The sequence below is a fragment of the Ptychodera flava genome, chromosome 5 (genome assembly GCF_041260155.1).
Source record: "Ptychodera flava strain L36383 chromosome 5, AS_Pfla_20210202, whole genome shotgun sequence".
Classification (NCBI taxonomy): domain Eukaryota; kingdom Metazoa; phylum Hemichordata; class Enteropneusta; family Ptychoderidae; genus Ptychodera; species Ptychodera flava.
In genome coordinates, this window is record NC_091932.1 from 15,392,602 (window position 1) to 15,408,118 (window position 15,517).

The 15,517-nt window shown below is 37.8% G+C and overlaps 1 protein-coding gene across 1 annotated transcript in view; it reads right to left on the bottom strand.

Annotated features, from left to right (window-relative positions):
• LOC139133122 (histone deacetylase 1-like) overlaps positions 1-15,517 on the bottom strand; it is a 54,447-nt gene that overhangs the window by 37,198 nt on the left and 1,732 nt on the right. Inside the window, exons 3-8 of the mRNA XM_070699539.1 lie at positions 14,366-14,483; positions 13,686-13,899; positions 7,540-7,681; positions 6,553-6,645; positions 5,485-5,593; positions 4,073-4,213 (exon numbers count right to left, since the gene is read on the bottom strand). Of these exons, the coding sequence (XP_070555640.1) occupies positions 4,073-4,213; positions 5,485-5,593; positions 6,553-6,645; positions 7,540-7,681; positions 13,686-13,899; positions 14,366-14,483 (817 nt within the window). The remainder of the gene's footprint in view (positions 1-4,072; positions 4,214-5,484; positions 5,594-6,552; positions 6,646-7,539; positions 7,682-13,685; positions 13,900-14,365; positions 14,484-15,517) is intronic.

The window sequence follows — 15,517 nt, forward strand, 5'->3', positions numbered from 1 at the left end:
CAACTACATCTCTGCCTTCGTCAAACAATCGATGCAGAGCCATCTGCATCTCAAAGTAACACCATTCACTTTTTACAAAGTTTGGTGTCAACAAGAGAATGGTCTTTCTACTGTCCTGGATGCTGTCAATGATGTTATCAATGATGGATTTTCCTCCGATGAAGTGTTTGGAGTCAACACATATCCTAAACTTTGTCTCAAGATGGTCAAGTAACTCGTCATTAACAAAATCCTCATCTTTGCTATTGTATGACACAAATGCATCAAACTTCTTCTGCTTCTCTTCCAAGTCGACAATTTCACGATAACCCCTGACCTTCAACTTGACCACAAAGCAGGCATACTTTATGTACCAGCGATTGTACACACACACAGCCAAGAGAGTCAACATAATGACAGTGGCACACGACAAAATAATGCTTAAGTAGGTGACGAGGTTTGAATCACACTTCAAAAGCCAAGGATTGAAGTCTTTGACATATGACACTTTGCCATCAGTGCTGGATGAACAGTGGTAATCATTAAAACCTTCGAGAGCCACCACTTTGTCACTCTCTGCCCACTTTCTAAACCAGCTCAGCTGACAATCACAACTGAAGGAAAATCGCTGCAAATCTACAACACGCAGAGACGGAAGAAATTTTTCTGCCAGGAAAGATTCTGGAATGGAAACTATTCCATTTCTAGCCAACAGCAAAGTGGTCAGATTAGGTAAATACCATGAACTTCCATTGATGGTGACTATCTTATTACCACTCATATCAAGGTATCTCAGATGTGTAAGACCACTGAACTGTGACATATCTAGGTGGGTCAACTCATTTCCTTCAAGGTGAAGTTCTTCAACTTTTGGAATGCTTTCAAAGACAGCAGATGACAGGTAAGAAATGCGTGTGAGTGAAATGTAAAGTTTACTTAACTTTGGAAACTTTAAACCTGCTTCTGACCACTCTGAATTGAGTGAGTTGTCCCAAAAATCTACCCAACTATTTACTTTCCGGTTTATGAGCATCAGAGTTCGTACTGAAAGAGTGTTTTTCAATATCCTGAGGTGAAACCTATTTCCAGACAAATTTAAGTATTCAAGTTTGGGAAGTTTAGAAAATGTTAAATCTTCACAATAATTACATGATGGGTTTACATCATTGTTAGAAAGATCAAGAGACTGGAGTGATTGATGTTTCAGTAGACAATCCATGCTAAATTTAAACAACATGTTGCCTTTGAGCTTCAAATCTTCTAAATTAGGAATGTGGCAAAGGCTTATTGTCAACAGTTCATCTTCTACTCTAAGGCCCATCTTGTTCATAACTAACTCTCTTAAGGTAGATATATTAAACATTGTCTTACAAAATGAATCAGAGTCACACATCATGTGTTTGTTCTTTGAAATATTCAGCACCCTTAAACTGTAATCACGTTGTGCAAACACATGCAAGGAAGCAAGAGCTGTTGAATCAAGATGATTTTCTGACAAATCTAAAACTTCTAGTTTCTTTAAACCTGAAAAGATATTTTTGTCAAGTAAAGATAATACATTTGAACTAAGATTGAGTGTTCTCAATTCTTGAAGATGTCTGAAGGCAGTTGCTTTGATTGACTTCAATTTGTTATTTGATAGGTTCAGGTCAGTTGTGCTGTTTGGCATTACTTCTGTAAAGTTTCCTCCTGGCGACAGATAATGTGGCTTGGGTATAAACCCTTCATAGGTAAGTGATTTCAGTGAAGAGGAGAACAGATGTACTAGGTCTGATTTACTGTTTGGAGTCTTTTTAAAACAGTACATTTCGATGACCAATGACTTTGTGTTCAAATGCTGGAACGCATCAGGATCAAGATGGGTTTGACCTTCAATAGCAAACTCAAACACACTGGTGGCGTATTTTGCCTGGAGAACCACCTCTTGCAATACGAGTTTGTTGACTGACTTCTCAAATTTGATCTTTGAGAAATTGCCGCCGATAGATAGGAACTGAAGACTTATCAATTTTGCCAGGGCATCTGATGGTACGGTATGCAGCCTGGTTAGAGAAACATCCAATGTTGTCAGCTTTGTAAGCTTTCTGAACGTACGTGCATTTAGCTCTGAGATGAAAGTATATGAAAGATCCAATGTTTCCAACTTCTCAAGTGAGTCAAAGGCCATAGTGGTAATATTCTGAATTGGGTTTCTTCTCAATACTAAAGTACGCAGATTTTGTACATGTTCAAACAAACCTTCATGTACAGTCTTGATGCCCATGACCTCCATCATCAGGTAAGTCAAGTTGTCCAAGCCATGGAACACACCTGGTAAAAGTTTTGGGTATGGGTAGTTCTTGCTTGGAAATGCTTTCACAGCTCGGATGGAGCACGTCAGACTGAGACTCTCCAGATTCGATAGACTTGAAAATGACTTAACTGTAATCTTTGTGAGTGGATTGGAAACAATTTGTAATACCTTCAGATGTTTTAGTTTTGAGAAGCTGTCAAGAGTAATTCGGCTGATGTTATTGGACATAAGATACAGCTCTATGAGGTTCTCAGGAAGATTCTTTGGAACAGTATCATCCAAGCTGTTTGACACTTTTATGATGCTCTGGTTGTACACTTTCCATGGTGTGATGAGAGGTGTATGGTAACTGCTTCCAGTTGTGTAAGTTCTTGTCACAAACACCATAACCAAGGCGAACAGGACTGCACGCGATTGCTTCTCCATTCTGTATGCTACTCACGTAAGTTCAGGGTGTTATTTATACCTGCTTTTTCACCCCATAAAAGCTTTGTAACTTCCCCTTTCCTATTCACTGCAATATGACCGTGTGAAACCAGGAAGCTTTTGATTGTAAATCTTCCAAAGCAAACAAGCAGCTGATCCTATTAAGGTAGGGGAACTGTAAGAAACTCTTATGAGCCCAGGATTTTCTTTGCAACACATTCTTTAATATGCCACCTAAAATAGTAACTTTTGTTATATAGAGAAGGTATTTAGATGTGAATTTATTTTCTCAAATTATTCAACCTTCAAACCATTGAGGATAAACTGACCTTTGCCTTTACACACGAGAAGCGCACATATATGAAAAGCCATTTCACGGTACAATGAAAATTATAGTATTTAGTTTCACATCATCTTTCAAAACGAAAGTATGTTTTTTCAGCCAACTTTTATATGGAATGCCGTATTCTACGTATGACCAATAGTATTTTTCTGAAAGCCTTGTAACCTGCCATTGATTTCTATGATTTAGTTACAATTGTGTTTCTATACCATACACTGAGTGCAGTGAGAACAAGTCATTATTAATAACATAGTCCTCGTTTGGTTAATAAATTTTGAAAACATTAATAGAAATCGTTGTAAAGTGAAATTTGTTGAAGCATATCTAGAAAATGGCTGAGGAAATATTAACCTTCTATCTGTCTATCTGTTAGTTGACATACTTTATATACATACCTACAGACGTCACCGTCTTCAGCTTATACGATAACCTCACATTGATATACCAAATGTGAGCTCAAAATTATACTGAGTATGATGTTGAGCAATATGATTGATTAAATGATTTGACCCTAAAAGTGTGAACAGGTAAAAATGGGCATATCACAAGGAGACCAAATTCACTGTCACTGTGTAATCATACGACAGGTAGTCCATAATGATGCAAAGTATTTTCACTATGGTCAGTGAGCATCGGTAAATGATTTCCAACCCTGGTGACATTTCCGCTCTAGACGTGTCATATCCTGCTGACACATCGAGAGGGCCCATGACAAAATGGATGTAAAACCACAATGAAATTCACAAACTTACACAAAACATGCCACAGATATTGCTAGCAAACACAGTAATACTTCACATGTACACACACAGACATATAAAAAAAGCCATAAAATGAAACCAAGCAATATTTGGAAAATTGTTCATTACAATACAAATGTATCAGTATTTACTGTTTCTATAACATTTAGCGTTTCGGCCTTCATTCACCATGGTTTACACACAACACCATAAAACAAAAGAGACTCAAGCCCCACACAGTGCACACAAAGCATGAGCTGGACGCTATTGTGATACGGATGCCTGACTTACCATTAGCTACATCAACCCCAAGAGCAACTGCAGTTTCATATGTCCAGCACCGAGCTACATTCCTGATTGTGTATCCACCACCCCCTAATATTAGCAATGGCAAGTTAAATTTCTTCACAAAATCAACACACTTGGCATGACCTGAAAGTGAAATATATGCAAAGGTTATTATTGCTCTTAAAAAACAGATATAATACATGGCAGTGATTTCAATACTATCCATTGACATTTTGTGTATGACAATAAGGGGCCATTGCTCTGCCAAACCTAATTTAGACACCTCCACTTGTGTATTTGTCAGTGGAAAACATGGCCACAATAAGTATGGGTTACAACTTTAATCACATTTATGAAATGTTCATACTCGTTAATTTTTACCAAAACACAATTTGAGAAAGACAGTTCAGCATGTTTTCAACACTGAACACACAGCTCCTTTAAAAGATAATTAACAAAAAGTGTGATCATGATGTTGGGAATCACGTGTATGGTGTAGCTCTGCCCACCAACTCCTTTACTAATTATGCAGATTATGCATTGGGCGCGTCATTAGTTAGTCGTGTCATTCATTGATCCTAATGATTATTCATACTACACTGTATATATGGACCTGTGATAGTAATAAAGGTATAGATTTGAACTCGGTCATACTAAGACACAATACAAAGCTGTCTCCGGCCTTCTCTGTCTCTCTCTAACCCGAACCTATCCCCAAGTGTGTACCCCACACATACATTTAGAAAGGAATCAGAAAATACCTTCTAAAATTGAAAGAAACCACAAAACACTGAGAATAAAATTTTGTTTCATGAATACATCTGAAAGACACTTTCTCATGCACATTGGAAATCATCAGAGATCATAGAGTTTGGAACATGGTATACAATGTATCGTGTAAATCTTGTAACGAGTAACAAACCACATAAATACTAGCCAGAGCTGATTATGGTACTCTATTTGTTTCTAAATAAAGTCAGCAAAAAATTCAGACCGACTCCACCTGTAGTGCTTTTCCAGCTTTGTCCATTTGTGCGGGAGGGAGAACTAAAAGCCTTATATCATTGTATCATAGATGTAATCGAAGCACACTTTTTTCTTTCTTGTCTGTACCTTTTCAAGATCGATGTAAATTTACAAAGTCATGCAGAAAGAGAAAGTTTCGTCATTGTTCTTTGATTGAAACAGTCTTTAAGTTGTTTCTTTGGTTGAAGCGGCAGAGGTAGAAGGGTGTATGAATCTCTTCATACAAAGGACACAATATGTCGATAAACAACATAGAGGGCGCCATTCAATAGCCATTGAGACCTGTAGGTCATAACAATGTAGAGGGCGCCCTCCAAAAGCCTTTGTGACCTGCAATACATGGTCATCACAATGTCAAAACATCTTTCTACCTGATTGTCAACACTTACCTCGAAGTGTAAGATTGAAGCAGCCAAGTCTGTCACCTGAGAGGGAATCTGCTCCACATTGTAAAACCACTGCACTGGGTTGATAAATCTCCATTACTTTGGCAATAATCTGTCAAGATCAGAAAAGGCAATACACAGTAAAATTGTACAATTCCAAATATCATTAATTCTGAGTTATCTATTCTGTCACGGTAAGATACATTCGCACTCACCCAATTTCAGTAGTTGATGGGTTTTGGTAAAAAACGATGCAGGAAACACCTTACTATAATACGAACCCGGAGATGAAAAGCATTTGTGTATGGGAAATCAACACAAAGCACCACAACTAGAAGATGAAGTTTGATTGAGAGTGGTGAAATAACACAGCTCGACTGGGGTTGTCAGCCCTGGTGCATTTTGAATAATCATTCTATTGGAGAGTAACACAAGGACTTAACCCCTAGACTAACTGTGTAATTGTTCTTAGAACAGTAAGAAAATGGATAACTATACTGAACCTCAATTAATCACATATCCCTTCCTGACAAGGAAAGGGTCAGTGACCCAGTATGATGTAGCACTATAAACTTTGTCATAATGACAGTATACTGCACATACAAAAATATGTTCACCCATAAATCAATCACACACACACAGATCAGAAATAATCTTTCCATCTCCTTGATTGAAGGAGACACCATGAAAGTCTGCTGTTCATTCAATTAATGCTCCATTAGCGCTACCTTTTCAAATATTTTTCATTTTTTTTGCAAAATTCAATTTCTTATTCTGAGAAAATGTGTTTGTTTTCCCGAACAAGAATAATGAAAGTATGGTATTAAGAAACATTACAGCTATGTTTCTTTAAATCACTAATTGAACAGCCCTTTGTGTTACACGCCAGTTTCAATTTTTGTACGAAAACAACTGGCAGTAACAATTCAACAAGGAAGTTGGTGATTGTGGTATATTCCTGAGTAATTGTGATGGCAGTAGAGGATGCATACAGATGAAATATCCCACTATACTGTTATGTAAGGCACATGAAAATGGCCAAAGATGCAAGTAGACGGTGGGTATACTTACTGGTTCAAATATCTGTTCATATGACTCATCGTCTATTCCATCCCTCAGAGGAAAGTTTACAGCATAGTATTTTCCTTTGCCAGCTCCAATATCCTGAAAATGCAACAAAAACACCATCATATGGGCCTTCTAGTGATACTCAACACTTTGCTTCGGCTAAAACTAATCTAAATTAATCTATCAACTACCATGTGAATGGGCAGTTGTGCATAATTGTTGAAAGTGTCGTTGCCATAGCTTGATTTCATAACCGATATGAATTGTCGTGTACTTTCTCCAGAGCCACTTTATTTTGGATCTAAATGCTGTGTGATGTGGTTGGTTACATATTTGGGATTCAAAAGATATTATGGTGTTTTTGATCGTAACACCTGTTCTTTTTACCCTTTCACAACCATTTTTGGTCCTATAGTTATCAAAGGTGATTGTGGACCAGGTTACAAGGCATTTGGTTGAACAGGTGAAATGCATGAGAATTGTGAGAGATACAGAAGTCAGCAGAGTCAAACCAGCAGTTGTGGCCCTGACCCTGGACCTACACTGATTGGTTTACACAATCTAGAGAAACATTATGGAGTTGGTATGGGGCGTATCAAATCAATGCAAAATACGCTGGCTTCCACCCTGATATCAGTTATGGTTGGTGGAAATCTTTCTGATCTACCACTTGTTGGGGCTCATTTTATAGCTCTTGGAGAAAGAAAAACTTTGACTGTATTAGTATTTTGAAAATCCAAAATTTAATTTTCACCCCATAGAGATAACACAGGTACGGCAGCCCTTTTGAACTTCAAATCTTTGTAAATCTTGGGTTATTTGTTTCAATAGTTCCAAAATTTGCAAAGTGACCCCCAATTTTTATTCTTGATTTTGAAAGAGAATGATTGAAAGATTCCTTGAGGAATGTTTGAGCAAAAGTTTCAAGTCTTTCGCTTTCAAGGCGCATTCTACCTTAAAATAGTGGAGGAAAACACGAGGCAGGCTTACCCGTAGATCTCCTGTGCCTGGAAAGTATTCTCCATATTTGTGAAAGGACACAGTCATGACTCTGTCTGTCGTGTAAAATGCTTCCTCCACTCCATCACCGTGGTGAATGTCAATATCGACGTACAACACCCTCTGGTGATACCTAGAAGAGTGTACATCAAAATGCATTATAAAGAGATTATTCCCACTACATGACACAGTATTATCTAAATAAATATACAGACAGACAGATAGATAGGGTCACAGCAACAACAGTAAATAAATACAGTGTACCTGAGATGACTGTTTTTGTAATTTTCATTTTTTTTGGTGAACACTATATGTACTAAGGGTATTTGTACTGAAAAAAATAGTAGGTATGTATATCCCCTTGGAGGAAGACTATGAAAAACCTGCTACAGTAAACTACAGTATCAGTGTTCTCCACAGCATGGAAAATCAGAGGGACGGCCAATTTACATAACTGCATAATTTGCATTTTATTGTGAAAATGTGTTTTCTACGTTTATCAACACATAGATAGAGTACTCCAAAAACAGAAGGGTGCTCCATCCCTAAAAATCCCCATGTGGTGAACCCCGATTGTCTACGCTTGTTCCACAGATTTTAGTTATTACTGTTGGGATTTTCTGTGTACAAGTAAATACATTCAGTATTGAAGGAAATTATTGCATTTTTGTTGTGCTCAGAAACTAAAAGTTTTTGAATAATTTTTTCTAATATGTTGAACCCAATCATTGTCATACTTTGTATTCAAATGTACGATTTGGTCCAAAACCATTGTTTGCGATGGCAAGATTAGTAAGAGTGGATAAGTTGAAAAAGAAAAGGATGTGCAGGGAAAGACTACAGCAAATGACTTTTGTTTCTTTACATGCAGTCAATAAAACATACACTGGTGAATAAACAATGGGTGTCAATTTTTTCACAGATTACACAATACTAATTTATGATTAATTTGTACTAAATTTGATTTGCAATATTTCAGCAAACCTCTTGGGTATACACAGGCGTCCACTGACACTCACACTGGTAGGAAGAGGACATTGGGGCAGAGAACTAAGACCTCACACCTTCTGAAAGGAGTTGGGAAAGTGAGCTGGTGTGCATCTGAGATCAATGTTTAGTAATTTTAAATATGTAAATAAGAATCTTTCATGTGAACTTATATACATGAAAAAAGATATGTAAAAGCATAACTGATCAGACATAGTGCATTCTGCACACAATGTCATTGAGAAAGTTTGTAATGAATACAGGCATATCACACTATGATGATAGATAGGTGCTGTCCCTGGGTAACTTCTACACTACCAAAATATTTGAACAACCTTGCTACAGTATTTTCCAGAAACACAGATGAAACTTCATTGGACAAAACAGTGGTGAGAAGACTTACTTTGGGAGACAAGGGCTCTAGGCATGTTTGAATGATAAAAGTGAACAATCACATGAACTCTTTCCTGACTGATGCAAGGATTGAAGTTTTAAAGTCTGTTAGTGCTTATTCCAAACTTTGTTTGGCAGAAACTAAAATAATTCTACACACAATGGCTGTGAATTCTTAACCCTTTGAGCACCCAAGTCAATTTTTGTCACCTTATAGAATACATCCAAGTCACTTTTGTTTTCAGAATTTTGCCAAAATTTTGATAAAGAACTGCAACAAATGCAGGGCTGTCAATGTTTTTCAGAATAGAAGGGTACAAGTGAAAGAACAGGAGGGTACAGCCTTGTGCGAAGCAAAGCGGAGCAAGGTGTGCGGGCAAGCGCACGCGGGGGGAGGCCAGGAGGGGGGGGGTGTCCCCCCTCCTGAAACTGAAGCTTTTCTAATTATTCATCTTCAATTGGTGGCCTGTGGTGGCACTTTTGAGGGCAATTTACTGTCAAGTTTATTATAACTGAAGTATCAAAAGTAACATGAAATTGAATCTTGTGAAATAAATTATGAAAGACAAACAGAAGTATTACAGAGTTTATATGTTTAATGATACACCAGGTTATTATTATTTGCATACAAATTCTGTTGAATTACAACCTGGGTAATAAAGATCATAATCTGAACCATAATCAAAATCACTGGAGTACTCATCTAAGCCCAAGGCTTGTATGGCAGTACCAGCTGACAATACCTAAATATTGTGTGATTCTCAGGCTGATGAAACGGTAGCTTCAGAAACTACATCTGCAAAAACTATTTCTTCAGATGTAGTTAGAAACTACACCTGCAGAAACTATTTCTTAAGAAACAACATCTGCAGAAAGTAATTCAATAATTGTACGTTCCCATTCAAAAACAGCTAATCGTATTAGAATTAAAAAAAATCTTGTCCCCACTGCGCGCAAAACTGATGTCATAACGTCAAGACAAAAATTTCCGATCTACGTCTGGTTGATACTACTGTAATTTTATTTTGTCTGTTTCAAGACCTCTCCTCAGAGTTACCGGCTATAAATTTCCGGTGTGAAAATTTACAAATGTAATGGGGTAAATACGAGACCATTACCAGACAATTTGAGTAGACGCTACGTCATACAAACAATTACATACTCAAGTTTACATCCGCTAATGAAATTGCGTGGCTTCGTTGTCCGTCGGCCTCTCAATCGACAAGATTGAGAATATGTTGATTTGTTTACGAAGTAAATCCTTGCGCGTGAAAGTTATCGATCAAATCTTTTCTCCTGTTGACTATCTGATATCCCTCACAGTAGTCTGAGTTTTGTCGAAACCCAAGCGCACCGGCCAAGTGGGTAGGCTCACTACATGCATGATATATCCATATTCAAAACATGGTTTACCGCTGGCCGCCGTATGTACGTGCCAGATACCGCGAAAGTACATGTATATAGTCAAGCCTAGCTAACTTATTGTGATTGCCCTAAACATTAAAAAATGTTGGTCTTGGTAAATGATTTTGAAGGATCGGAATACTGATATTTGCTTTTGAGGGAAGATTTCGGATGTCGGAAAATATTTATCAAACTTCAATACTCGGGCCTTCGATTACAACCACAGTACACAGCATGTACTACCGGTATACCGTAAGAATAAATTTCATAGAACGGCGTGGCAGCTTGGTGCAAACAAATTCAGTGGTAGTCAAAACTCACTAAAAATTATGTCAATCCCCACAAAGTTGTTTTTGCTCTGAGTAAACGATTCTTACTCATTGTAAAGAGTGTTCACGATCTGCAAACGGGAAAAAAAATCAAAAATTCCAGTCGCTAAATACACGTAATGCTATGGCACTTTGCTCAGACGCGGCGTGAAATTAGCCCTGTGTACGATGCTGTGTGTTCCGCTACAGCTAATCGCCCCGCTCACCACTGCAGCAGGGCGATTATAATAGCTGTAGCGGAACACACAGCACCGTACGCAGGGCTAGCGTGAAATCTACATTGCATGCTATACCATTGATGGATTGAACTCCGATCACTAAAAATTCCTCAGGAAAATAAAATGATTTACAAATATGAACATTACGTTTATATCCAGAGCTAGTGTAAACCTCTCGGGGTCTTTTTTGGACCCATAAATCCGATGTGGCTGTCGTTCTTTTCATAGCCATATCGATCGTGTACGTCCGAAAACCAATCAGAACACATAAAGCTTTTTGACAGTACCGATTGAAACCAATCAGAAATCGGCAACCAACGAGCCTTAGGGGCTGCGCCTCTGTAACACAGCGTAGCCAACGGTAGAATTTGGACAGGAAAGAATTCATGACGTGTGTAAAGATTATTAACCCTTAAGACGCCATAGACTTTCATGCAATATAGCCTCCCATGCCAAGAACTTCTTGAACCAATAAACTTGACATGTTACACTTCTTTTAGACAGGTACAGTGTGTTTCCTGTGATTGGAAGCCCAGCCAAACCACTATGAATTTCAAAGATCAGGAAATGGAGAAGCTTCGAGAAGTCTTTCCATGTATGGTTTAGCAAATAGGGGGTGGGAAAATGGGCTTAAAATGCACATTTTTGGTTCAAAATATATTGAAAATGAATAAAAGACTCTAAAAACTTTTACACATTTTAAATGTCATGAAAAGACACATATTTTGGTGAAAATTTTCAGCAGCGGAACTTATCAAATGTAAATAATAAACAAACAAACAATTGTTGATATTTGTCAATAATACAAATACCACATACCCTTCAACACAACTACACAAAAGCATATAACACAAGTGAAATACAGCTCAAGACAATTTTAATCAGCAACATGATTGAATTTCGTAAACAACATCTTTTATTCATTTGTCGTTTATTTATTTATTTGTTTGTTTGTTTGTTTGTGTATTTCTTTCTGCATCGAAAGGTGAAACCATGTAACCAGGAAAAATCTTTGTTTTTAATTTTTTTATTTGGATTCTGATTGCTATCAGATATAATTAAATTGTTGTTGTTCTGGAATGAATGTTGCCATTAAAGTTAGAGAGGATATGTTTGAAAGATTTTGGCATTGCAAGTAAACACAAACAACTAATTTGATTGATATCATGAACAAGCTGCCATCTTACAAGGCAATTCAAATCAGAGCCTGTATTCAGCTAGTACGTTATTAGCTACCCTGTGATTGGCAAACGACGAAAAATTTCACCACAAAAACGCACTACCTGAACTTCTGAGAAAATAAATTCGATTCAAGAACTAAATAAAGTAAGTTTGAGGTACAATAAGAACGACATTCGCCTCTGAACGCTTTCGATAACCGTACTGGTTTGATCGCGACGTCTCCGTAAATCATGACAGTCAATGTGAACACATACGAAAGTTTGATCACGTATTTTGACGAGCACGCAACATAATTCGCCAGTAAATGAACAGAAACCAAAAGGTATGATATAAATAATTACATATCGGGTATATTTCGACAAAAGAATATGTTATAGACGTAGGAATATGACGCAAGATCAACAGTTCGGAACGTGCCGTGTTGTACGTTTTGTACACACAAACCCGTGATCGGCGGCCATCTTGGCCGTCTCGATACACGGTGAAGAATGCCGCGATACCAAAGTTTACTTGACATAAACAGACCTTATCGCTCCAAAATCACAGATTAAATTAAGATTTCGTGAAAATCCTTTCAAATTTCTTCATCATTAGTGTTTTCGGCCTAGAAAACCGAACTGACATACTCAAACTTGAGCTTTCAGAGAGGCTGGTCAATGCGATGCTCCGTGGTGACGCCATTCAAGCCGCTGTTCAACTTCAAAATCACGTTCGGCCGATCAAAAAAAGTCTTCATTTTCTCAGAGATTATCCTCAAAAATTACCAAAATATGTCATTTCTATAAAGAAATGGCCAATAACTTGTCACAAAACAATCGTCTTTAGGATGTACAGCAGGAAAAAGCGTTCAGAATGTCTCTCACTTCGGCGAAGTCAGCGACCAGATCTGATTAGATATTCACGGTAAAAATAGTCGACCCGATTTCCTCGAAAGGTCGCTCAAATTACTGGAAATTGCCGTAGCTACAACTGATGATGTCATTATTTTAGTCCTTATATGGACCTGAAGTGGGTTCAAAGGGTAAGGAATGGATTTATTTGTCAGGTGACCTGTTAAACGCGGGAAATCAAGTTCCAAACTTTGCCTGAGCGAACCTCAGGCCGTGTACAGATATATCCGTGCATGGCGCTGAGCGTGAGTTGGGCGTGTATGGATATATACGGGCATGGCGTTTTAAGGGTTACTGCAGGCCTTGAATAGGGAAAACAGGCGGCTGCAAGACCTGTGTCAGACAGCGATTTGCCGCCGGTGACCGGCTATAATTGACAGCCCTGCAAATGAAATGTGATGTCCATTTGGTTAAAAATTATTATCCCACAATTGGTAAAATGTTGCACTAAAATTCTGGTGGGAAAAATAACAGCTCCCAATGAGGTAATAGGTAGTTGCAAAGTGAAAACACTACCTTGTGCAGGGTTCTCCACAAGGGGATTTTTAGAGGTGGGCCACCCCTCTGTTTTTGGAGCAATCTATTCATATGTTAATAACTGCACAAAAGAATACATTTTCACAACAAAAGAATATGCAAATTATACATTGTCATGTAAATTGGCCGCCCCTCTGTTTTTCTAAGCTGTGGAGAACACTGTTGTGTGAAACAGAATAATGAAAAGCCAGGCTCACCTCAAAAGTTCAAGTATTGCAAGTACAATATCGTTGACGTAACAAAACCCTGATGCTTCTGACTTTTTGGCATGATGCAATCCCCCGGCCCAGTTTACGGCAATGTCTGCCTGCTGCTTGTTCAGCTTGACGGCTCCAGCGACGGAGCCTCCAGTGGAGAGTTGACAGAACTCATACAGGCCATCAAACACTGGACAGTCCTCTCCAACGTTGACTGCAAGATTACAACATGTACGATTAAACGTTGTAGATGCAAATTTTTGTGGTAGCGAAATTTCAGGTCTTGTAGTTTCAAAGTCCATTACAAACAGAGATAATGTCCAAGGAGGTAAATTTGTCCCTTGAAGGCAAAAACTAACAATCTTAAAAATCAAACAATTTCAAAATTACAACGAAAAGGTAGTGCAACAAAAGTTTAAATGGGCTATTTCAATTTGTCGACAACACATAATGGCCTATCTAGGTGTCTGGAGACAGATTGGAAGAAAGCTTGTATTGTAATCCCAAAAACATTCTCGTAATTTGTTCAAAAAATATTATCTGTGAAACAATAAAATTAAAACTTCAAAGGTGACTCGTTCGGTTAATTATTTTTTGTGCATTATTGAAAGAAGGAATTTTTGTTATTTGTCTACTTGCATCATTACAACCAGAATGAAAGAATTTCTGTATGAACTCACATCTTTGCATCTGTTTGGTGTATTCTGACATATTATCTGGTCTGATGCTCCTTAGAAATTTGATGTAATCGTCACTGTGGTATTTTGTCATTTCTTCTTGTGTGGCTTTGTGTGGTCTCTGTAATATACATAAATGATGATAAATAAAATGACATTATTAGTTTTATCATACAATTGCACGTAGCAATATAACTCATTGTCAATTTGTAATTTTAGTATCAAAACACCGTAGCCTGGTCCACACAGGGAAAATTTCGTACCAAATAGGTCCGACATAGCTCCAAACCAAGGAATAAATTTAGTTTCCAATTGGACATGATGGCAACTAAAATATACACTGGCGTCATTTAGCTCTATGTGACCTCTGACCATTCAAAGTTCAAAATGGTTATGTTCATGATTTTCCTACATGTGTTACGCACAAGAAGGGCTTGTATGGCAGCCACTGACTATTTTAACTACTGGAGACAACAGCATATCTTTACTGAGTGTACAGGTTAGAATCAATCAGATATTTCGGTGGTGGATGTGTTAACATGGGCCTCTCTCATATGTACAAGGACTATAATCAGGCGATATGGTCTCATTTGTGGAGCAAAATTAGTTTGGAAAATGTTCTGATTACATGGAATTATAAGGACTGGATTGGTAACCTTCAGCAAATGTAACTTTGACGATCATCTGTGTCCTATGCATCCGCACATGGAAATGTAAGCCAACTCAGATTTTGTGTCAGCCCTAGACCCCCTCTCGATCAGAACAAAATTGGTCCAACACTAGGCCAATGACAAGCGTTCAGACTGCTTTTACGACACCAACATAAAAGCTACCTCGGTGTAGAGGTGATGCAACTTTGTCTGTGTGAGTGGGTACATGTATACAATTTTATACAAATATTGATTCAAAATTTTGCATGGTCATTGAACTCTCTGTATAAAATATGACATCTGCATACTACAATTCACATCAATTATTTTGTTGACGACATTGTAGAATGCACTCTCAAGACACTAGCTGCACTGAAGTACCGGTAGTAGCCATCTCTACATCTATTTTGCATCAGATTGCTACACTGATGCAAACAAAAAGATCTTTTTATAGGATACTATTTATAAAATAAACAATTTGAATACAGGAACACATAAAACACTT